Source organism: Mustela nivalis (assembly GCF_964662115.1).
Source record: "Mustela nivalis genome assembly, chromosome: 10".
Lineage (NCBI taxonomy): Eukaryota > Metazoa > Chordata > Mammalia > Carnivora > Mustelidae > Mustela > Mustela nivalis.
In genome coordinates this window covers 51179352-51202088 of record NC_139029.1, presented here as the reverse complement: position 1 = coordinate 51202088, position 22737 = coordinate 51179352, and the positions used below count along the sequence as shown (strand labels likewise).

At 43.2% G+C, this 22737-nt stretch overlaps 1 protein-coding gene across 11 annotated transcripts in view; it reads left to right on the top strand.

The window, feature by feature from the left end:
• The window catches only part of JAK1 (Janus kinase 1), a 124840-nt gene that overhangs the window by 75770 nt on the left and 26333 nt on the right, over positions 1–22737 (top strand). For 10 of the 11 annotated variants that reach the window (XM_082687810.1, XM_082687813.1, XM_082687817.1 and 7 more), the window contains 6 exons: positions 955–1153; positions 4631–4754; positions 11394–11547; positions 15323–15486; positions 17354–17696; positions 19223–19408. In XM_082687810.1, the coding sequence (XP_082543936.1) occupies positions 955–1153; positions 4631–4754; positions 11394–11547; positions 15323–15486; positions 17354–17696; positions 19223–19408 (1170 nt within the window). Of the gene's footprint in view, positions 1–954; positions 1154–4630; positions 4755–6236; positions 7272–7822; positions 11548–15322; positions 15487–17353; positions 17697–19222; positions 19409–22737 lie in introns of those variants that run through there. The other variant, XM_082687812.1, reaches the window with a different exon arrangement.

Sequence of the window (22737 nt, the reverse complement as noted above, 5' to 3'; positions counted from 1 at the left end):
ATATGTGTTACAGAGACATTACTTTGAGGGCCAAGTGAAGGTTGGGTTGGCAGGCAGAAGGAAAGTAGAAACCTGGGGTCATAGAAGTTAGTTTGTGTCTAAGTGATTGGTGTCAGAGTGAGGGGAAGAAAAAATGTATAGGGTTTTCCTTTGTTCCCCCTACTTTCTGCCCCGTCTAAGGCTAAGTAGCTGGCTGACTCTTCGATCCTTGTTACCCTCCCTTTAGTGGGGAGCAGAGGTGAATGACTTATTTATGAGTTTCTCAGTAACAAGTTCTGACCTCTTCAAAGCAAGGCTTCCAGCCCTCATTCTCCTGTCACAAAATGCTGCCCATCCTCCTACCTGCCCATGGAGTGACAGGGACCTGGCTCTGTTCATTAGTTTTCAAGACACTTCCATATGGCTCATGAACCCGAATTGGTAGTCCTTTTGTGTCTGCCATCTCAGAGCCAGCCCTGGGCTAGACTCGGGGCATGAGGATAGAAAAGACATGGTTCATGCCCTCACTGAGCTTCCTGGTTAGTGGGAGATAGACAAAGTTAAAAGACCATTTAACTTGGCCATGGGTCAATTCAGAAGTAAAATGATTCTGGTAGAGCTAGCTGCAGCATTAACATCAGTGGTTCCAGAATGAGCCACATTTTTCAACTACTACTTGTGTGCCAATAGAGAAAACAAATTTAGGCTGTGTCTAAAATTATTCTGATTTTTGAGAACATGATCTAATCATAATTAGAATGCATAATGGATTATGTGTGTAATTAGAGTAGATGGTTTCACCTCTTATACCTTCTGATGCGTTTGATTTTCAGAGAGGCAAGGTGCAGGGAGAGGTACTTAACTTGCTTGAGAGGTAGTTCTGACTGCTTCCATTACCTTCCTGACAGTCTCTTGCACCACTCGAACTTTTAGCACATAGAATGACCACACAGTCTTGTTTTCCTTCCACTACAGTATCTAAATATAAAAGAGGACTGCAATGCCATGGCTTTCTGTGCTAAAATGAGGAGCTCTAAGAAGACGGAGGTGAATCTGGAGGCCCCTGAGCCAGGAGTGGAAGTGCTCTTCTATCTTTCTGATAGGGAGCCCCTCCGGCTGGGCAGCGGAGAGTACACTGCGGAGGAGATCTGCATCAGGGCTGCGCAGGAATGCTGTGAGTACAGGTTGCCCGGGTCCAGCAGGTGCATCCCAGTGTCTCTGCCACCCCCCCCCCCCCCCGCACCCTGGAACTCTGCTGTGTGGGTTCTGCCCTGCCTCTGCCACTTACTTGCATTTGACTGTAGGCTAGTGATTTTAATTTTGGAAGTTTGACTTTGCACTTTCTTGATCATAAAATGTCTTGTTCTTGCTCTGTCACTCATGACTTTGGGATACCAGGGAATGATGCTTGCTTGCTGTGGAGGCTCAGTTTTTATTTCCCCTACCTCTAGGAAACTGGAATCATATCAGCACTAAATGAATAAAAACAGGGAGTACAAAGTTACATGCTCAGTAATGGCATCTCTCAATATCTGAATGATTGTTCAAAACTTCTTCTGAAAAGTGTGATCCTTTCTTTCGCCACTTTAATCTGCTCCCTCCCCCATGATTCTGACTTGAAGTGAGAAGTTGAGTGTCACTTTGTGGCTTGGTCAGAATGCCAGCTTGTAAAAAGGGCAGTGAGGCTGTGAACAACATGGTCTTTTTTTTTTCCCCCCCTCCATGTGAACCTTGTCTTACTTAAGTTAGCCTGTTGCCCTCGGAAGGTGAGAAACCAAACTGAATAACAAAATGAAGCCCTCTTTGTTATCCTTTGAACTTGGAATCAGTCATAGCTTTTTTCTACACCCTTGTATATGACTAGTAAAGTTAAATCATAGAAACATAAATATACGATCTGATCTCCTGGGATTGTGGTCATGGTTGTATAACTGTAAATATACTAAAATTCACTGAAATTTACAGTAAAATGGGTAGGCTTTATAATATATAAATTATATCTTAATAAAGCTCTTTCTAAAAAAAAAAAAAACTATTTTATGATGATGATATGACTAGTGATGATGGCCAGTCGTCTGATCCGTGTTTCATTTATACATCATCTTTAGCCCTCAGGACAATATATTGGGATAGTGGAGACATTTCAAGAAATACTTACCTAGTTTGTGATACAGCTTATCTAGGAACCCATATATATAGATATATCTCTATATCTATATATATATATCTCTATATCTATATATATATATATCTGCCTCAAATGCTTTAAATACCAGAGTTCCAATAAAAGGGGAGAGATTGGTGCTACAGGGAAGAGTGTAGTAGGCCCTTACTAACTAAACAGGACATTAGATAAAATCAGCTGAGCTATGTAAATTATTAGGGGGGAAATGTATTAATCTTCTAAAGTTGTTTTGACTAGATAGCGAAGTATATAAGGAACCAGCTCTTGACAACAGCTTTAAAAGGATTTGTAATTAGCAAAACAACTAGATGTAAATTATTGCTTCTAATGTATTTTTTTAAGGTGGTGTTTTTTTCTCCTTTCCCTTGGGGTTTGGTTTATAGTGTTTATTCTGTTAGCCCAGCTATGGTGTTTGTACAGAATTGCTGGGCTGCAGTTAATGAGAGAGCAAGGGGCTGTTGCTATAGAAGAGGGGAGAGAGCCTGAGTCCGCAGGCAGATGTAGCCACTGAGTCTGCTGTAGGTCCGGGCTCAGGGCCAGTCGGTGTAGGGCACCGGTTTCCAAGCCCAGTCTGGAGAGAATGAGTGGGCTCTTTAATAACTGACTCAGGGGAGTGTTGCAAACATTTATTAATTTTAAAAAGTGTATGAGTACAGAATGCCACATGTTCTTATAGCTCTGCTTATTATTATAGTAAGTAGTATTTAGAGGCAGTATTGTTTTCTTCTCTGTTGTCCATTAAAGATATGGTCTCTTTTTGTTCTTTCAGCTCTCATTATTTTACTTCCTCATTCCCTCTGTCTTGGTTTGAATCGTTAAGTCTGCATTTTATTAGCCGAATAGCCTTGAATTAGGCTAAATCTCGGGAGGCCACAGTTCCTTCACCTGTAAAATCGCAAAGATATTAATTACCTCATTAAGTATCAAGAGGATTAAAAGATAATCAGTGTACAGTGTGTTAGCCTGATGCCTGACACTTAATTCTCAGTAAATGTTAGTGTTGTTGTTACCATTATTCAGTACTTTTGTATAAAAAGCTATTTTGATCTTCCTGTTATAAGTATGAATAGTATTAAAGTCAGACCTATGGTAGAATACATATTGTTGATTACAAATTACGTTCAGTATGTACGTGTCAGTGCACATTCAAATCTACGTACTTGTGAGTAGAGGCTGGGTTTCCAGGCTGGCTCAGAAGGGCCAATTCATGAATGAACAACTATAGTATACCTAAAACATAGTCTTAATAATATTGGATCTAGAACTCGTTTGCTTTTGTTCCCAAAGAAAAATGCTCTTTGAAGTTTACCCCCATCTTCTCTGTTGTAAGGGACTTCTGAGGGATGAGTCCAGATACCTTGAGCAGAAGGAATTGAGGGCTTCCAGTGAGGGGGCATCAGGATGCCAAGGCATTTGTTGCATCTTCTTGCAGTGTGTGTGTGCATGAAGAGAGTTGGTGGCTAAATGGATGGGCAGGGGTGGTGAGGGTCCCCGGTGTGTGTCTCGCTTTAGAGGTCTGATTTGGGAAGTGCCGATTACCTTATATTTCCATATATTTTTCGGTTAAGTTGACTGTATCTTAGCTTGAGGCTTGGTCATGTATGAAAATATCAGTCATAACTGAGTATGTGCAATCACCACCTTCTTCCCTTCCCCCATGCTTTTAGATCACAAGTATGTGTAATTTTAATTATGGGCTCAGAAGTAAGTGGAAAGGTGCTTTCCTGGCCTGGGGATCTCCTTTGTCTTTTTAACCCTTCCTGTATCAAAGGAGGCAGTTGGTGGTGGGGGGAGGCAAGGGAGCACTATAGGACCACTTTTGTTAAGCATGTATCTTCTTATTAGTTGGCTACTAATAAAAAATATTTATGGTAACTATACAGAGTACTTAAGAAGTGTATTTATTATTAATGGTAATAGATTTTTATCACTGACAAAAATCAATTTGGTTATTTATTCTAACTCACGATTTCGTGTACTACTGCCAGGAACTTCTTTGCATGCTTAATGCATAATCGGAGTGTGTTAGAATTGGTAAAACATTTCTGTACGAGACAGATTGGGGATTTCCCGAACTCCAATAATGTTTCTGGGATTAGCAAGGTGCCTGCCCATCAGGTGGGATCTGGGAATGTGGGCTGGCATATTTTTTCTTTTAGGCAGGATTTGTTAAGACTGTCATAGACACCGTGATGAGAAATACCATTAGACTTTTATTTTCAAATGGGTTTTATCTGGTTTTCCAGGAGCTATAGTACATATTCATGGGGAGCCATGGTTCTAAATTATCATGATTAAAACTGCCTGATTAAAAATGGTTGGAAGTCATATTTGCCATGAAAGAATAAAAATGTGACCTAGATTCTTCAGATAGAGTTCCTTGTCTTTTTTTACATCCTGCTTCAGGAACAAATGGCCTAATGTATCTGTCTTTAATTTTCTGATATGTTCCTTACCTATCCCCAGGTATCTCTCCCCTGTGTCACAACCTCTTTGCCCTGTATGACGAGAACAGCAAGCTCTGGTATGCCCCGAATCGCGCCATCACTGTTGACGACAAGACATCCCTCCGGCTCCACTACCGGATGAGGTATGGGGGCCCGCTTGGCTGCCTCTTGTGGGGGTGTGACAGTCAGCCCAGAGCCCTGAGTCACTTACTGGGAAGATTTATAGTCATTTTGTAATTGGTGAGTTTTGTATTTGCTTGGTCTGAGAAAGGACTTTTTCAGTATTTGAGATACAATTCAAGATGAATTCGATCACCACCGTCTGCCACATTTTAGAAAAGACATCGTTAGGATGCAGAGGGTATTTTGAATAGAATTAGTATCCTACAGCAGAGTTTTTCAAGCAGTGAATCATGGTTATTAATTTAGTGAGTTGTGACCAGAATTTGTCTTAAAAAAAAAAAAACAAAAAAAACCCCACAAAAAAACGAACAGGTGAGAATAGGTAATACTGGCGTACACACATATCCTAGGAGTATTATTTTTTCACAACTTCTGTTTGAGATATGAAGATGTATGTACCAGGTCATGATACAATAAATGATTTCTTCTTAAAAGTTCCAGCTAAAATGTTTGAGAAACCACTTGAAGGGGTTCCCTAGAAATCCTAGGTTGGTCTTGCTCTCAAGGGGTAGATGTTGTGATCCACTCCCTGAGGATTTTTATCTAGTGGTGGGACCCAAGTTTTTCTTCTGATGAGTAAAGTACTTGCCTTGTTTCCTGTATCTTGGACTTTCTTAGATGTCATGTAGTCTCCCAGGGTGGCACATTCAGTACTTCACTGTAGAGTCTTGAGTTTATAAGCCCATTTGCGCTGTACCCAGAATTGAAAATAGGTCTGTTAGATACTAGTTAAGCACAAGTGAATGTGTACTTAATTTATAAAAAGGGTGAATTTTTTGAAAAGCATCTTAATTTACATAGAGGTGATAAAATCTGTGGATTCCCTCAGGTGCTAATGGAATCTAGGGACTAGCTTGAAAAGCCCTCGGGGATCTGGGAGGCTCTCCCCAATATCTTAGCTGCTGTTTCCTTTGGGAAGTTGTTAGAGCTGTTAACATTCCAGACTGGCCTGGGTGCTTTTCTCAGCGGCAGTTGAACCAGATCTTTCTTTGGTAATCATTCTAGGGCTGACTTTATTTTTCATCTTCTTTCTATACTCACCCAAGGTTTTACTTAAAGGGGAAAGGTGTGTAGCATGTGAGATTTCACGCCCCAGATTTAGGGAAACATTCACTCCACCCAGCTGAGCCTCCTGACTATATTTGGATTTGTTTTTCAAAGTGTAATCTTGCTTTCTGTGGCCTCAGGGGTTGGCTCTGTGATCCAGCATTAAAATGTATCTTTGTAGCTGGCAGTCCAGGAAGTGGGCATGTCACTGAGTTCTAGTCTTTTTCCTTGTAGATCTCTCCACTTGGCTCAGAATCTGGAATGGTAGAATTGGGGACTTGGATGAGACCTGAGTTTACCTAATTCAACTACTGCAGTTGTTTAGGGAGAACTGTGCCCCAGATGAAGAAGTGAGTTACCCAGAGTCACACACCTAGTGAATCCTCTTGTCAGCCCCAGTGCCCTCCTTGAGACACTGGTCTTTGTTGAGTGTGTGTGTCCCTCACTCACCATTAAAAGCTAGTTATCTTTGCCTCCTCCTTGTTTGGTTAGCTGCCAGGAAGTGCTGGGCTACTTCATTTTTTGGCACCTCGACTTTGTACCTGACATTGCGCTTTCAACAGGATATTGCTTTGTTACCACAGGCTCTTTGAACTTGGAAGAAAGATCCCACCCAAAGCTAAAACATTTGCATTACAACAAACTACAAAAACTTTGAAACCTCATAATCTCACCACTAAAGAAGGTGTAATACAAAACAAATGTTAGTGACTATTTTAGTGAAATCCCAGCTCTATTTTGGGAAATACTCTGTGCTTCAATTTTAATTTTGTTTTTAGATAATGCTTTTAATAGTTCTTTTAATAATATATCTTAATATAAGCCTATGTTTTATTCCTTTTTAAGAAAAAAAATATTTTCTTGATCTTTTACTATCCATTAGTAAAAAGAAATAGAAACCTAGGGAGAATTTGTTGTGTATAATATCTGTATGTAAACTTAGAATATGCAGTCATTTGTAATGTAGTTTTCTCAAAAACTTGCAAGGAAGGCGTATCTCCTTGATAGGTCTATCTTTTTATCTCTCTCTCCCTCCCTCTTCCTTCCTGTGTCGTTCCTCCACGCCATTTTGAAAAGGAATCTACGCAGCTGTTATACTATATTTATTTATGCCATTCTTTATTTTTTTTTTCCATTAGCATGTTCTAATTTGGGACATTTGTGTGTGGCCCAAGTTTGATGAACATCTTGATAATTAATTTTTTTTTAAGATTTTATTTATGTATTTGACAGAGATCACAAGTAGGCAGAGAGGGTGGCAGAGGCAGGGGATGCAGGCTCCTTGCTGAGCAGAGAGCCCGATGTGGGACCACATCCCAGGACCTTGAGATCATGACCTGAGCTGAAGGAAGAGCCTTAACCCACTGAGCCACCCAGGCGCCCTGATAATTAATTTTGAAAAGGAGTGTAGAGCATCTTTTCATGTATCGGTTTGAAAGACGCGGATCCCCTTACCCAAGAATCCAACACTGCCACTGGATGCAATCAGCAAGAGGTTCTTTATTGTTACGCAGGCGCCTGCGGGTGGTCAGCAGCTCCTGCAGCTCCTGAGCACACCCGGCTGGGGTGGTGCCGGGTTTTTATAGACAGGTACAAACAAGTTTTGGGTGGGGCGCAACTGATTGGTGGACAGTTTGAACTTTTGAAAAAGGCATATGTGGAGTTTGCTGATTGGCTTTGGGGACCCGCGCTCCGAAGAGAGAGGCGGGAAGGGCGAAACAGGCTGATTGGTTCTGAGGGCCCGCGCGCTAGGAGAGAGGCGTGAAGGGGGAACAAGAAGGGGGAAGGTAGGAATGCCATCATGGCGTCTCTATTATTTCTATAAGCCAAGCAGTTACAGAAGGGCAAGAGAGCAATTAATCACGCAATTAATAACCTAATCTACGCCTAAAAGCCAGCGGTTCACAGAAAAGCAAACAAGCGGTTAGTTATCCTATCTATCTTCTAGGGGAGGGGGCTTTCTGGGGGAGGGGTCTTTCAGGTTGGCTGTCTGTATGTTGTCTTTGAAAAATGTTGGCGTCTTCTGTCCAGTTTTTTTTTTTTAAGATTTTATTTATTTATTTGACAGAGAGAGATTAAAGTAGGCAGAGAGGCAGGCAGAGAGAGAGAGAGGAGGAAGCAGGCTCCCCGCTGAGCAGAGAGCCCGATTCGGGACTCGATCCCAGGACCCCGAGATCACGACCCGAGCCGAAGGCAGCGGCTCAACCCACTGAGCCACCCAGGCGCCCTTCTGTCCAGTTTTTAATTGGATTATTTATTATGTGGTTTTGAGTTGTAGAAGTTCTTTATTTTGGATATTAGTCCCTTATTGGCTATGTCATTTGCAATTATCTTCTCCCATTTGTTAGGTTGTGATTTGTTTTGTTGAGGGTTTTTCTTGCCTGTGCAAAAGCTTTTTGTTTTGGTGTCCTCTCAGTAATTCAGTTTGTTTTTGTTTCCCTTGCCTCAGGAGACCTACCTAGAAAAAAACGTTCAGAGGCTATGTCAGAGAGATGACTGCTTGTGTTTTCTTCTAGGAATGTTACAGAATTGTTGAATCATTATATTGTATACCTGAAACTAATATAACACTGTATGTTAATTACATTTGAATTTAAAACAAAGTATAGAGTTTCTCTTTTCAAGGTACCTTTTGGTTTTGTCCTACTAGGACAGAATTAGGAAGGTGTTGATTTTGGTAGTTACTGATTTAAAGGTTTTTGGTTTTTGTTTCATCATTTTATTAAATAAAAGGCTTTGGCCATGGGCAATTTCTAGAGACCCAGCCTTGCTTTAGGCTCTGCTTAGCCATTACTGAGGTAGCAAAGCTGCCCATTAGTTTGATTCCCTCAGTCTCATCTTGTCTGAACATCTTGCCAAAAGATTTCCAAATCAAAGCTGGTCCCACAGGGCTCAGACAACAGCCTCAAAGAATTGATTGAAGATGATGTTCTGTTCAAAGAGGGTAGGTTGGTCTGTTGGCTTTACCAGGTCTGAGGACTTTTTCTCATAGAGACTGAGTGGGATATGGCACAAGAGGACCGTGCCTTGGACTGGTTCAAAGAGAAGCTGTCCTCCGTGCTTCTCTTTCGAACAACCTCCTCCATCCCGGAGATCCTTTTACCCCTTCTCCCAGGTGCCTTTCCATATTGCACAGAACTCTCGTTTTCTCATCACCACCGTCTTCTACTGCCACACAGAATTTACCTGTCTGCACGGCTTCTTTGCGAGCCACGCTTTGAGTGTTTGCATAAAGAGTGCCTAGCACGGGGTAAATGTTCAGAATTTCTTCACTACTATTCTCCATCGTCCTGTTTAGACCCGTTCACCTGTCTCCTTCCGTGCAGATTCCTAGAACTCCTAGCAGATGTCTGCTTATTATGTGAATGACAAAAACTTTCTGTTTCGGACTTGACTTGGTAGCCAGGGGAGCTGGCTGTGTTCTCATGGATTTTTTTTTTCTCCCCCAGTCTCAGCTCTTTCTTTATTTACTCAGTTGGTACCACCCATTGACCTCTTACTTTCTGCTTTCCTGAGATTGCTGATCCTCATTGAGTCCTCTCGTCCTGGGCTCTGTCCTACCCTTGAAGAGTAGACTCCTCAGTCTAGTGAGAGCATAAATGCCAGCCTCTTCCTCAGCTGATAGCCTCATGCCTCTGCCATTACCAGGGCCTGATCGCCTCGCATAAGAGCATGAGAGGACAGTCCCACTGCCGTGGTTCATGCTACACATGGGCCCCATGGATATATGGTTCTTTGTGTGAGTGAGAGACACCAAAACCCACTGTCAGATTCTCAGTCACTTTCGTAAATTACAGGGATGATGGGCTATATAGAATCCAGGAAAGTTTTAAAATGTTAATTTTACTTTTATAGTAACTTCCTTATCCATCCTTCCCTTTCCATATTAATTGTGGCTTCTCGAACTAGTCCGTTCATTTGTCGTTTATTCTTCCAACAATCATGTATTAAGTGTCTGTTGTATGATGGGGGGTTCAATGCTGAACAAGACAGCTGAGGCCTCTGCCCCCACAGAGCTTACGGCATTGTCCAGACTATTGCCATAGGCATCTGCTTGTCTGTGGATATCCTGCCTCACATGAACTAGCCTCGCAGTCTTCTCTGCCAGCTGTGTACTGTGCTGGCTCTAAATCCTGGCATTTATTTATAGTGGTCCCAGCTTCTCTTCCCAGTCCTCGCCTCCCTTCCCTGCCACTTCCCCTGGCAGTGGAGGGCAGTTTTTCCCTCCTTTGGCACCTCATCAAAGCCTCTCTTCTGTCCAGGGACAACTTATCGATTAGTGCCTAGGGCTCATAATATTGTTAAGGACTCACAAAAGTGCTTTAATTTCTTTTAAAATCAGAGAAAAAAAATGAATGTAATGTAGCCTGGATTATATTAATCTTTATGTCAACACAAATATGAAATATAACTTGAATATTTTTTTATGAAGGAAAAACTCTGGGCTGCATGAAAGTCACAGTGTTGTTATCCTACTTATGAGACATACCCCTTTTATATTACTTCATTGCTATTGTTGGATTTGACCGATTGCCATATATATACACATAGACAAGGAACTCCAGAGCACCAGGGACTATGCCCTTTGAATCCTAGCCTGGCACAGGGCCTGGTGTGTGTAAGCTTTGCAAATATAGCTCAGTGATGGATGTCTGAGTTTAGTGGTAGCACTTTTTTGGGAAGAAATTTTATTTGTTGCTTCTTCTACCATAGTTGTTTTTGGTCAGCCCCTGGGCATGCCAAGGGAGAAAGACCTGGGTACCAGCTGAGTCTCTAGAGATGGGCCGCAGCAGCTTGGCTTAGTCAATTTCACACATCCCAGAGCTTGCTGTGTTTCTCTCATCGGTGGCAGAGGCAAGCGGTAGTTAAGAGAACAGGCTTGTTTTCAGGTCACCTAGCTTCTTGGAACCTCAGTTTTCCTCGTCTGTAAAATAGAAACAGCAGAATCTACCTTGTGCAGTTGCTGTAAGGATGAAATGGCATAAAGTGCTTATTAACTTCACACCACTGGAAACTGATGGTTGTAGTAGTGCTCATGTATTTCTTCTACTTTAACTTTATTGTAAGATAAACTATCAATTTAATAACAGCGGTCTGGGAAATAGGAGCCACTGCCATATTCACTGTATATCTTGATTATACAAGGAAACTTAAAAAAATGTTTGAGCCGAAGTGTTGAAATGGGCATAAAATTGGTCTTGGATTCAAGGCAGGATGGCATTATTAAAGGTGAAGGGAGTGGCTGGGCCAACTTCTGGTTCTAGTCAGCTGTATTTTCCTATTTAGGAAGATGTAGTGAAAAGTCACTTTATCTTCCTGAGTCATAGACAGGTTCTGGCAGGATGCTCTTCACAGAGTGTTTGTAAGAGTGAAAAGAAAAAGGACTTTATAACCAGTGAGGTGTTCCACAGCTGGAAAGGTCGATCTGTCTGCTTGCTTTTCAGGCAAGTTTAGCCTCCAGCACCAAGCACTGTGGGTACAATCAGGACACCTCTCCCATGCATTCCGAGGTCCCCTTTCCCAAAATTGACATTTATTTTCCTGCCTTCCAGGTTCTATTTCACCAACTGGCATGGGACCAATGATAATGAGCAGTCTGTATGGCGACATTCTCCAAAGAAGCAGAAAAATGGCTATGAGAAAAAAAAAGTCCCAGATGCAACCCCTCTCCTTGATGCCAGTTCTTTGGAATATCTGTTTGCTCAGGTAAGAAGTTTGGGCCCAGGAGAACCTGGAGTTCCCACGGTGGGTCGGGCATCACAGGGTTCACATTCCCTTGGGCAGCTGACCTGGTTGGGAGCTAGGATGTGGGGCTTGCTCTGTGGGCAGGCCTTGCTGTCCTTGGACTCAACCTGAGATGAGGTGGAGAAAGGCAGCAAATTCAGTGCCTGGGGGCTAGTTGTCCCACTTGTGGGTTTTTTTTTTTTTTTTAAAGATTTTTATTTATTTATTTGATAGACAGAGATCACAAGTAGGCAGAGAGAGCAGGGGAAGCAGGCTCCCTGCTGAGCAGAGAGCCCGATGCGATGCGGGGCTCGATCCCAGGACCCTGAGATCATGACCTGAGCAGAAGGCAGAGGCTTAAACCACTGAGCCACCCAGGCGCCCACCACTTGTGGGTTTTTGAGGCTTCACTCTTCCTTATTCCTCTCTTTTCCCCTCATTTCCTATCATTTTCCTTCTCACCTGTGGTGCCTCCCGTGGAGCTGCAGAGGGATGCTGCAAGCGAGGGAGGGTATAGTTCATTGGGCGAAGGTGGGGACATCTCAGCAGGCAGTAATGTTCGGGGAGGAAGGAGGTGGCTGCCCTGAGTCACAGCAATAGTAGGGTAGGAAGATTCAAAGCTAGACAAAAAAAGAGAAGTTAGAGTCACCCTATCTGAGATAATGAATATTTTTGGTGATATGCTTCCTGATTTTTGCCATACACGTCTTTATTACGTACTGTGTAGTTTTTGAAAATACCATTTTATTAACTGCTTTTTTTTTATCCATCCTCTTGATGATATTTCAGATGTCAATTAGAAATATAGATCTTTGTCTTAATGACTTCCTAATCACTCAGTCATTCAGCAGATAGTTACTGCTGGGTGTCTGTGTACTCCTCACTGCAGTACTGTGCGTACTCTGTGGAACAAGGCAGACATGGTCTCTGCAAGCAGGAGACGCGAAACCAAGTTGGACAAACAGAAAACAAACAAGCAAATGAAATGATACATAGGTAATACATAAGAATGGTGAGAAGTGCCACAAAGTAAAAAGCTTTTGTGATAGGGAATATGGGGAGGGGGTTGGAGTGGGAAGATCTAATTTAAAGATCGGAGGAGGTCTCTAAGAAGGTGGCACTTGTGCTGAATCTGGAAGAACAAGGAGTCTGCAGTTCACAGGAAGGAGAGGGGAAAGTATTTCTTGCCTGTAGTTTTTCAGCAGCAGCACTACTGACATTTTGGGCTGGATAATTTTTTTGCTGTGAGGGACTGCCCTATGCACTGTAGCATAATTACCCATACCCCTGGCCTCCAGTCATTAGATGTCATCCCCCACCAGCTGTGACAACCAAAAATGTCTCCAGACACTACCAGATATCCCCTGCAGGGCAAAATCTCCCTGGTTAGAAGAGTCTGATAGGGAAGGAACAGAATGTGCGAAGGCTCTGAGGCAGGCAGGAGTTGAGAGGAGAGGCAGCGTGGCTGCAGGAGAGGAGAGATAAATAGGAAGACTGACAACGAGCTCATCATGTGAGAGCAAGATGCTGGTTTGGCCTCGTGTGGTGGAAGGAGGGTTGGAGAAAAATGGGTGGAGCTGCAGTTCCGGAGATAGACTTGATGGACTTGCTGATGGGTTGGCTGTGGAAAGGGAGAGCATGTGAAGTAACAAAGATGATTTGGGGCAGTGTTTGATCAAGAATGGAGTCCTTCCCTACATTGGGAAGACGGAGAGCAGCAGGTTGGAGAAGGGGTGGGAATTAGGCATTCTCTTTTGGAGATGGCTCTGGAGATTGCAGGTAGGAAGTGAGTATGAGGCTGTAATCCAGAGGGAGAGGCCTCATTTATTTAACTCATCTCTCTTTGTGGACATTTTCTGAAGTTTTCCCTATTATGCTATCATCGTTATAGTAACAGTTTGTTGTGGACAGCCTCCACGTGTATTTGTACATGTGTCGTATTATTTCTTTAAGATACACTTTCACATGTGATTTTTGTGTTCGAGTTATATTCTGTTGTGCAGCTTTAGTTTCTGGTTGCATTTGATTCCCATTCCATACATACCTTAGGATTGGCCTTAGAGACAACAGAAATGCACAGCCCCGGGCAGGTAGTGTGTGGAAAAAATAAAACAAACTGGCCATTTTCAGATGGATCATTTTTTGTTCAATCTCCCGGTTTTATATATTCAAGGGAAGGGCGTGCCATACTTCCAAGAATAAGTATTGCATTAGAATCTGACCTTCAAGAGGTTCAGGAATGAGTTAGTTAAGGTAGTTATATGGTGATGTTTACAGAAGATCACAGCCAAACAAAACAGTTTCAGATTTTGTTCTGCTCTTCACACATTGCTGGTAGAGACAATTGTTGTTGGCCCTTAGGAGTTTATGGAAGTGAACAGTGTCCTTTTCGTACGTGAGAGAAACAAGCAGTCCTATCTTGGAAAGAAGAGGAACTGCAGCAGTGAGAAGCCTCTGTCCAGAAACCACTAAACTGAAGTTCCTTCAGGGAAAGTGAGTGTCTTACTTCTGTACAAACACCACCCCTAGACTTCACGTCTGCCTCTGTTCCAGCTAGAGAAAGGCCAAAGAATTCCGTGCACTTGGGGTTAGTAAGGTTAGTGTGGCTGTAGCGCAGTGTTGAAGATCCAGAGCACTGGGGTCACATTGGGTTTGACTGTCCCCTACCGCTTTCTGGATCCCTGGCTCCCCCGGCACTCTGTCTTTCCACTTGACTTTGTCTCTTGTAGCTGCTTCGTGCTATTTCTGTTTATTCTTTCTTCTCAGCACAGAGTCTCCCTGAGGTCAGGAATGCAGTCTGGCTTACTGCTCTGTATCTCCCTGGCACCAGAATGACATCTGGCCCATAATTGGTGCTCAGTAATCAGTAATTACCAAATGAGTGAACAAAGGGACTTAACCCTTGGGTACCTTAGATTCCTCTGCCGTTAGGTAGAGCTGATGATGGCAGCATCCACCTCATAGGGCTGTTGTGAAGATTAAGTGAAACAGTAAATAAGAAGAAACCTAGCACAGTGTCAAGCACTGAGGTTAGGGTTCAAGAAAGGGGAGTTAGCACTGACATCATTGTTATTACTCTGTACAACAAGTGGCAGGTACTGATTTTTAGTTTTCTTTTTTGTTTTTGAAGCCCTCACTGGCTCTTGGAATGCTGGGCCCCTCCACCAGGGAGGGGGGCATATTTTGGTGAGACATTTCACTACTAGAACTTAAACAACACATGCTGATAAACTTCTCTGTGGTAATGATGCACTGTAAAATGTGGATTCCTTCCCCTTTCTCTAAGTCTACCTCAGAACGGGGTGTGGTACCATGCCTGTCATACACTCAGTTCCCAGGCTAGGATATTTCAGCATATGTTTGCAGGACCAGAGAGCCAACCCCAGCCAGCTGTCACTCTCCCTTATCCAGATGCTATCTGAGCCCAGTCCGTGCTGCTGGCCGCCATCATTTCTAGATAAGTCCTGAGAAGGGGCCTCACGTGTTTATGCTGTTCAGCAGCAGCTAATACACTGCTTAGTAAATATTTGTTAAACAAATGAATTAACTGGGGAGAACATTTCCTGAGCCCCTCCATACCCATCTGTTGAGAAGGAGCTTTGGTGCCAGAGAAGCTGTAGACCTTCTTAGTCTCATTGCTGTCCTGCTTTTCTGGGTGGCACCTCCCTGTGTGGGGAACCTTCCTCTCAAGAACAGAGATGGGGTGGAATATTGAAACTTCAGTGGTGGTTTATTTCTTCTCATTTCTGCTCCAAAGGGACAGTATGATTTGGTCAAATGTCTGGCTCCCATTCGAGACCCCAAGACCGAGCAAGATGGGCATGATATCGAGAACGAGTGTCTGGGAATGGCTGTCCTGGCCATCTCCCACTATGCCATGATGAAGAAGATGCAGTTGCCAGAACTGCCCAAGGACATCAGGTAAATCTTCCTGCTGGCTGAAGAATTGATTGTGGGGATGGTGCTATTTTTATATGTCCTCACCCGGTGCTGTTAATTGCTGTGTAATTGGCTGACCGCTTCTCTCTGCAGAGCCCGAATCTGGTTTAGAACATTTATCAAAGGCAGCACGGTTATAATGATAATAGTGACCTGATACTGAATGTTGGCTGACTTGGGTGAAAGCTCTGGGCTAGGGATGCCAATCAGATCGGTGGGCTATGTGCCTACCTCATGTGCTTCTGCCCATGGTAGGCATTGCCTTTATCCCTACCCTCTTCCTTTTGTGCAGGACCCGTGTTAACATCCTTCTCAGTATGTTCTACAGGCACCCTGAACTAGAGTTCACCAGAGAGCCATGAGGCTGATGTGAACAGTGTTACCACAAGAAAACTGTATTTACTTAAAAATATCATTCATGATCAAATCTTTATGAAGACATGTTCAATCTGGGTAATTTCAACCCATCTATAAAATGTGTGTGTATTTACTAAGGAGTTCTTACAAATGTCTCATTGTGAAGAGTGAGTTATTTAGAGCTATATTGTTTGTGACAGGCAGCATGCGCTTTCTCAGAAGCGTGTATCTCGTCCCGTGTATCTCATCCGTGTATCTCTCAGAAGTTTCCTCCGTGTATCTCTCGTCCCGGGGCAGAGTCTGGCAGGAAGTGAGCACAGAGTGGGGGCTGCTCCTCAGAGCTGGGGCTGGATTCGTACTCTGCTACTGCCTTCTCATTTTTTTCTGTGGCTTTTGCTCTGGGCACCTCCTCTGTCCTTTGTCATGAGACTAAGGTGAAAAATGACACCTCCCCTTTAATCTTCCTCTCTATTGCCTTAATCTAAAATGTTCCAGTGTTGGGCGCCTGGGTGGCTCAGTTGGTTAAGCAGCTGCCATGATCGTCAGGTCATGATCCCCGAGTACTGGGATCGAGTTCCGCATTGGGCTCCCTGCTCACAGAGAGTTTGCTTCTCCCTCTGATCTTGTCCTTTCTTGTGCTCTCTCTGTCTTTCTCTCAAATAAATAAAATCTTCAAAAATAAATAAAATAAAATGTTACAGTGTTTGTGGGGTTAAATTCCAAACTTTGCAGTTTCCCACTGTTAGCATTTGTGTATCAGGGACTGCCCAGTGCCAGATGCCATCTCAGGCCTGGCAGTGATAGGCAGACCAGTCTCCCCACTTGTCTGTGCCCCTTCATGGGTGTTCATACTCTTCTTGTTGAGACTGTTAGTCATAGATACTCTTCCATCAGCAGGAGCGTAAGTAACTGATCCTTCAGCTTCCTTGTCAATCCGCTTACCACATCTAGGACACTTTGATATGGCAGACACGAAGTCGTTTGTATTTAGATTTTGTGTGTTTTCCCCTTTCTTATAAAAGCAGCATGTGATCTTATAGAGAAAGTATAAAACAGACCTGAAAGTGGAATATACAGAATATCTATAATCACTCTTGACACCTTTCAAACCACTGTCTAACTGAGGCTGAGTCTTAGTGTATATGGGCACCAGCGAGCGCAGGAACAATGACAGCAGCCAGTGAACACACGAAGTCAGTTTTGCTGCCTGCCGTTGTGACCCAGAAAACTGGGTGATACTTGCAGGAATTCCCGTTTCAGTAAAACTTGTGGAACATGTGTTTTTCCCTCTCTTCCAGTCCCTATTCACCTTTTTCTCCTTGTGATTATCCTCTCCTCGTGCTTACCCCATCTAAGAACCCCCTTGGGGATAGGTTTTCCTTTCTCATGGGGCAACACATGGAAGGAAGATTTGTAGACTTGGGTTTGTTTCTGGACTGTTCTCTGCTGACCAGGACATGAAAGAGAGCCCTATTTTTCTACTTTGTTCTAGCTACAAGCGATATATTCCAGAAACATTAAATAAGTCCATCAGACAGAGGAACCTTCTCACCAGGATGCGGATAAATAATGTTTTCAAGGATTTCCTAAAGGAATTTAACAACAAGACTATTTGTGACAGCAGTGTATCTACTCATGACCTAAAGGTGAAGTACCTGGCCACCTTGGAAACACTGACAAAACATTACGGCGCAGAAATATTTGAGACTTCCATGTTACTGATTTCTTCAGAAAATGAGTTGAATTGGTTTCATCCAAACGACAGTGGAAACGTTCTCTACTATGAAGTGATGGTAACTGGAAATCTTGGAATCCAGTGGAGACAGAAACCAAATGTAAGTGGTGGTGGGTAGCTGATCAGCACGGACCGATGTGCATCAGAACAGACCTGTTCTGTTTATCTGATTGGGACTACCTGTTTGCATGTCCATCACTCCCAGCAGCTGAGGGTGTTTGGGTTAGAGACCATGTGTCTTTTATTGTGTTCATGCAGCAGTAGATCAGAGTAAGCATTTATTGAGTTCTGTAGGGACACAGAGAAGCAGAACAATGGCCTATATAATATGTAGTCATATAATAATAATAGCAGGCATTTACTGAGCACCTTCCATGTACCAGGTACTTTTCTAAGCATTTTACATGTATTACTCATTTATGCAAAAAAAAAAAAAAAAAAAGCGCCTGAGGAATGTACTACCAATTATCCCTATTTTATAGATGAATGTAAAGTGGCACAGAGAAGTTAAGAAACTTGCTCAAGGTCATAACTAACCAATGAGCGACTGTGCCAAGAATTGAACTTAGGCTTCTGGCTCCATGAAATAGGGTAATTGATTTTGTGATTTAAAGCTGCTGTTTTTGAAGTATTTGCTGGATGAGGCAATGGAGAAGAGTGGTTTAAAAGCATGAGTTTTAGACCTAAATGGACCTGGTTCAGATCCGGGTGCCACTATTTATAGTTCTCCAGCTTGGGGGATTACTTCCCCTGTATCATTTGCATATTATTCATCTGTACAATGGAGATACTTACTGGATCTGCCTTACGGAGCTGTTGAGAGAACTAAATGGCAGCACAGAGCCCAGCATGTAATAAATGTTCAAAAATTATTAGAGCTGCCATCATCATCATTATGGTTATCGATAATACTAAAGTAATGGTGAGATTTATTTTCTCCTTCTTATTCATACTAAGAAAACAATGCCCAACACTTAATGGGTGCTTTTTTTCTGTAGAATAGGTATACTCTTAATGAGAACTTACCTAATCCTCAAAGAACCTTGTGAAGTGTAAGCTCTGTTTTACGGACAGGCAAATGGGGGCTCAAATTGGTGACCCAACTAGTTAATAAGTAGCAGATTATTCAAGCATGGGATTCATATCTCCTTTTGAAAGTTTCAACTTGAATGTTGTTAGGAAGTCAAGCTAATCAGTGGTAGGCTCTAAAAGGAGAAAGCTCAGGTTCTGTCTAGCCACATTTGGGAAGACATGTTCTGTGCTTGTGTTGAAACATTTATCAGTCTGGAAGTGAGAGGACCTGATGGTAGATGCCTGTCTAGTGGGCGGTTATTTCCCTCTTTGAGTTCACTTGTACATTATAGATTATGTGAAGCATTTAGTCACTGTGCTCGTTAAGGTCCCTCCCAGGTATAAAATCCCAAGATTCCCTGATTGGCCCCAAAACTGCAATCCTAAACCCACCTGTGCCCTCTCCCCCAGTTCCTTTGTAAGTCCAGGCAGGCTGGCTTTCTTCTCTTTGAACGTAAGCAAGCCCTGCTTTAGTTTTCCAGAAGCATGAACCTTTTTCACCAGTAGAAAATGAGAAAGCCAACTTAACTCTGGCACCTGTATGCGTCTTATCAGGTTGTTCCTGTTGAAAAGGAAAAAAACAAACTGAAACGGAAAAAACTGGAAAATAAACACAAGAAGGATGAGGAGAAAAACAAAATCCGGGAAGAGTGGAACAATTTTTCTTACTTCCCTGAAATCACTCACATTGTAATAAAGGAGTCTGTGGTCAGCATCAATAAGCAGGACAACAAAAAAATGGTAAGTTTGCTAGGGAAGTAATTCTGTCTTGATCCGGTGACGAGAGGGAGACTTTGTGGAGGACAGTGATGCGGCACTTGCTTTATGGAGTTCCTGTCCCAAAGAGAATATCTGACGACCGTCTCTTTCTCCTCCTTAATGCCAGAAATTCCTCTTGTTTTCACTGACATTACCAATACTGGTTTTTGAGTGACACTGGGATTTTTGAGTGCCTCTCTTTGGTTTTGCCAGTGTGTCTCTACCTTGGGTTTGCTGCCCTCCCAAAGATGTTACAACATAAATATTTAATTCATGAAGGGGAGTGGATTTGAAGGAAAAGGGGATGGGTGAACATTAGCTTTTTCCTCCAAGGGCTCCTTTGGCTTCTCTGTGGAGTCGGAGTCCAGTGCTTCCTCTAGGATGAGGTTGGTGGGAAGCCCCGCTTTGCATGCCAGCAGACTGGTCAGGCTGGAGGCTGTGGCCACAGTGGCTGTTCTCCTTGTGGTGTCAGGCACACCCTAGTCACTCTCGGATGGAGGAAGGGGGGTGTTCAATCTCACTTCCTCTTTTTTGGTATCACTTAAGGACATAATTTAGACAGGCCAGTTTTGGCAGGGGAAGTAGGAACGCTGCCAAAATAAACATGTTTGTGTTGGGGAAGTCACGGCTGACTGCACGTGGAGAGGATGGGCAGCCGAGGTGGGGCACTCGCAGAAGGAAGGTAGTCAGCACCAAGGAAAAACCATGTTTTTCCCCAGATTTGGCAAAAACTGTGTCAAAAGGATAACACTCAGTGGTGAGAACGAATCTGGTGCTCTGGTTTAGAACAGATGAACACCCTGTTCATCCAGAGTAACTTGCCTTTTGGAAAGCAGTTTGGCAACACATACTGAAAACCTTGAAAGTATTTATGCATCCCTCCATTTGGGAACTTAGGGCTGTTTTCCAGAAACAATGAGAGATGAAGCCAGTGGTCTGTGAATGAGTATGTTTGTCCCAGTGGAATTTATAGTGTAAAAGTACTGAAAATTACCCAAGTATACAATAATAGGAGAATGGTAGACTATTCTATCCAAGTAGTAGAATATTACATAAACAATTTGCTAAAATTTTATAATCTGGGAAGATGCTTTGTAAGTGGAAAAAAGCAGAATATAAAACTCTATAGAACAGTACCAATTTTGTTCAAAACGTTTTTTAAAGATATGCATATATATAGACACACTTAGGAAAGTCAAATATTAGCAGCTGTTCTTTGTAGTTTAAGTCTTTCTATTCTCTTAACTCCCCCTTTAGCAATAAACAGTTAATTTCATCAGGAAACTGTTAGTGAAAACTAGAGTGAAGGGAGAAGTAGAAGAATCCAGATAGATGTTAGTGTGAAGATGGAGACAGAGGGAGGGAGAAGGTCAAAATAAGTGCTCTTAACTCAGCACATTACAGACATGAGGCTGGGTCTTATGCTGTGTCCGCAGGATCTTCTTTAGTCTTGACAGAAATCCTAGCTGTAGGCATTTTGGCTGTGTTTCCAGTGGGGACATGGGAGACCATGGACAGGTGTAGACAGAGAAAGTGGCAACTTCAGCCCCAAGGCACCCTCTTCCCCGGAGACTGCCCTGAGGAAGAACTTGGCGCGTCCGTGCTCTGGCTTTTCAGCTGGGTCAAACCCTGAAGACACGCACCAGAGCCGGAGAAGCAGCCAGCTGGGACAGTGTGGGTGAGCCTGCCCCTACCCTGTCCCGGCTGGTGGAGTCTGGCCTGGCGCCTGGGTAGCGCACCTGTCCCCTTGGTTGGAGCCTCCTCGGACTGCATGGGCTGGCGAGTCTGCCAGCTGCGTGCTCTGTGGGGAGTAGGAAGAAGGTGGGGAGAAAGAACTGTGTGCGATCTCTCCAGGACTTCATTTTTCTTTACAAACACTAGCTCTTACTATATGCGGCACTTCGATTCTGAGTGCTTTACAAATGTAAACTCTTTCCATTTTCATTGACCTTGGAGGTGATGGGTGTGTTATTATCTTCATTTTACAGAGGAGGAAACTGAGGCACAAAAAGCTTAAGTAACTTCCCCAGGGTCACACAGCTCGTAGGTTAAACCATTTGAAATGGCCAAATATTTGACAGTTTGTGACCTGTAAAAACTGATGATTACCTCTGCTTCACCATAATAGCCAGTAGAGATACTGTGACTTGAGCCCACATAAACTAGTTCCAGAACCTGCAGCTAACACCGTGATGCTTTCTCTTCTTTATCTCTTCCCCTGTCCCTTCCTAGGCATGGAATTTCCAAGCCCTTTGATCAGGCAATACTTTGGCTGCTGGTCTTTCAGGAAAGCATGATGGTAGCATCTTATTAGGTTCAATATCTCTCCTCTCTGCCTCTTCTTGACATCTTCCATTTCCATTTAGACTTCTGTTCTAGGGAACTTAAGTGTTTGTGTGGTATTGATTTTTTATGTGATTGGTTGAAGGGCTGCTGGAGCCAGACTACCCTGCGTTTGCTCTGTGGGGAGCTACAGGTGGATGAAAGAAGGCACACTTAGCCCAGAGCCTCCTGACTGAATATCTGTCCCTGTGGTGGCCTTGACCTCCTTGGCTCACAAGTCCACAGCAGACCCTTCTTTTGGCAAGATAGCTGTCATTAGCCCCACTTACTTACATCCTTTATAGTTGCTTCTATCCACAGGGAAACTTTGATTTTCTCATCTCTGTTTTTCTCTGACAGCAGCCTGTCCTTTCTCCAGTGCTGAGGACAGAGTCTTATTCTCATATGTCATTTTGCCCTCAGAAGGCTCCGGTGTTTTTTAATGTTTTTGTGAGACAAACCTCTAAATGGTTTTCCTTCTTCCTTCCCTAGAAGATGTTCCTGGTTGAGCCCATGGCTCCTCTCACATGGGTAATTTTTGTTCAGGGCTCTATGACCAATGCCAAAAAAAATTTTAAAAAATCACCTGTTTTCACCTCCAGGTGTTTTTTTGTTTGTTGTTGTTGTTGTTGTTGTTTTTTAAACCTTCCTTCCTTGGAAGTTCCCTCTCTCATCTTCTCCATTTTTGCCTTTGCTCTCCCACTTTGAGTAAGACTCTCTGCCTCCTCCAAACCCTCAGAGGTCTCTGGGCTTAATCTAGCAACCTCATCATTGTCTGGGACCATTCCTGGATTAAAATCTGGGCGTTTCACTTTCTAGACCAACTCTGTATGAGAGGAAGCCTCAGTGCCTCTGTTTTCTTTTCTGTAAAATGGGACTGATGCTCCTGAGTCAGTCATTGCTCCTTGCTAAGACCAGGGTACCACTTGCACACCCTCTGCTCCTACTTCCTCCACTTTTTTTTAACTCCACTTTTATACCACTGTACC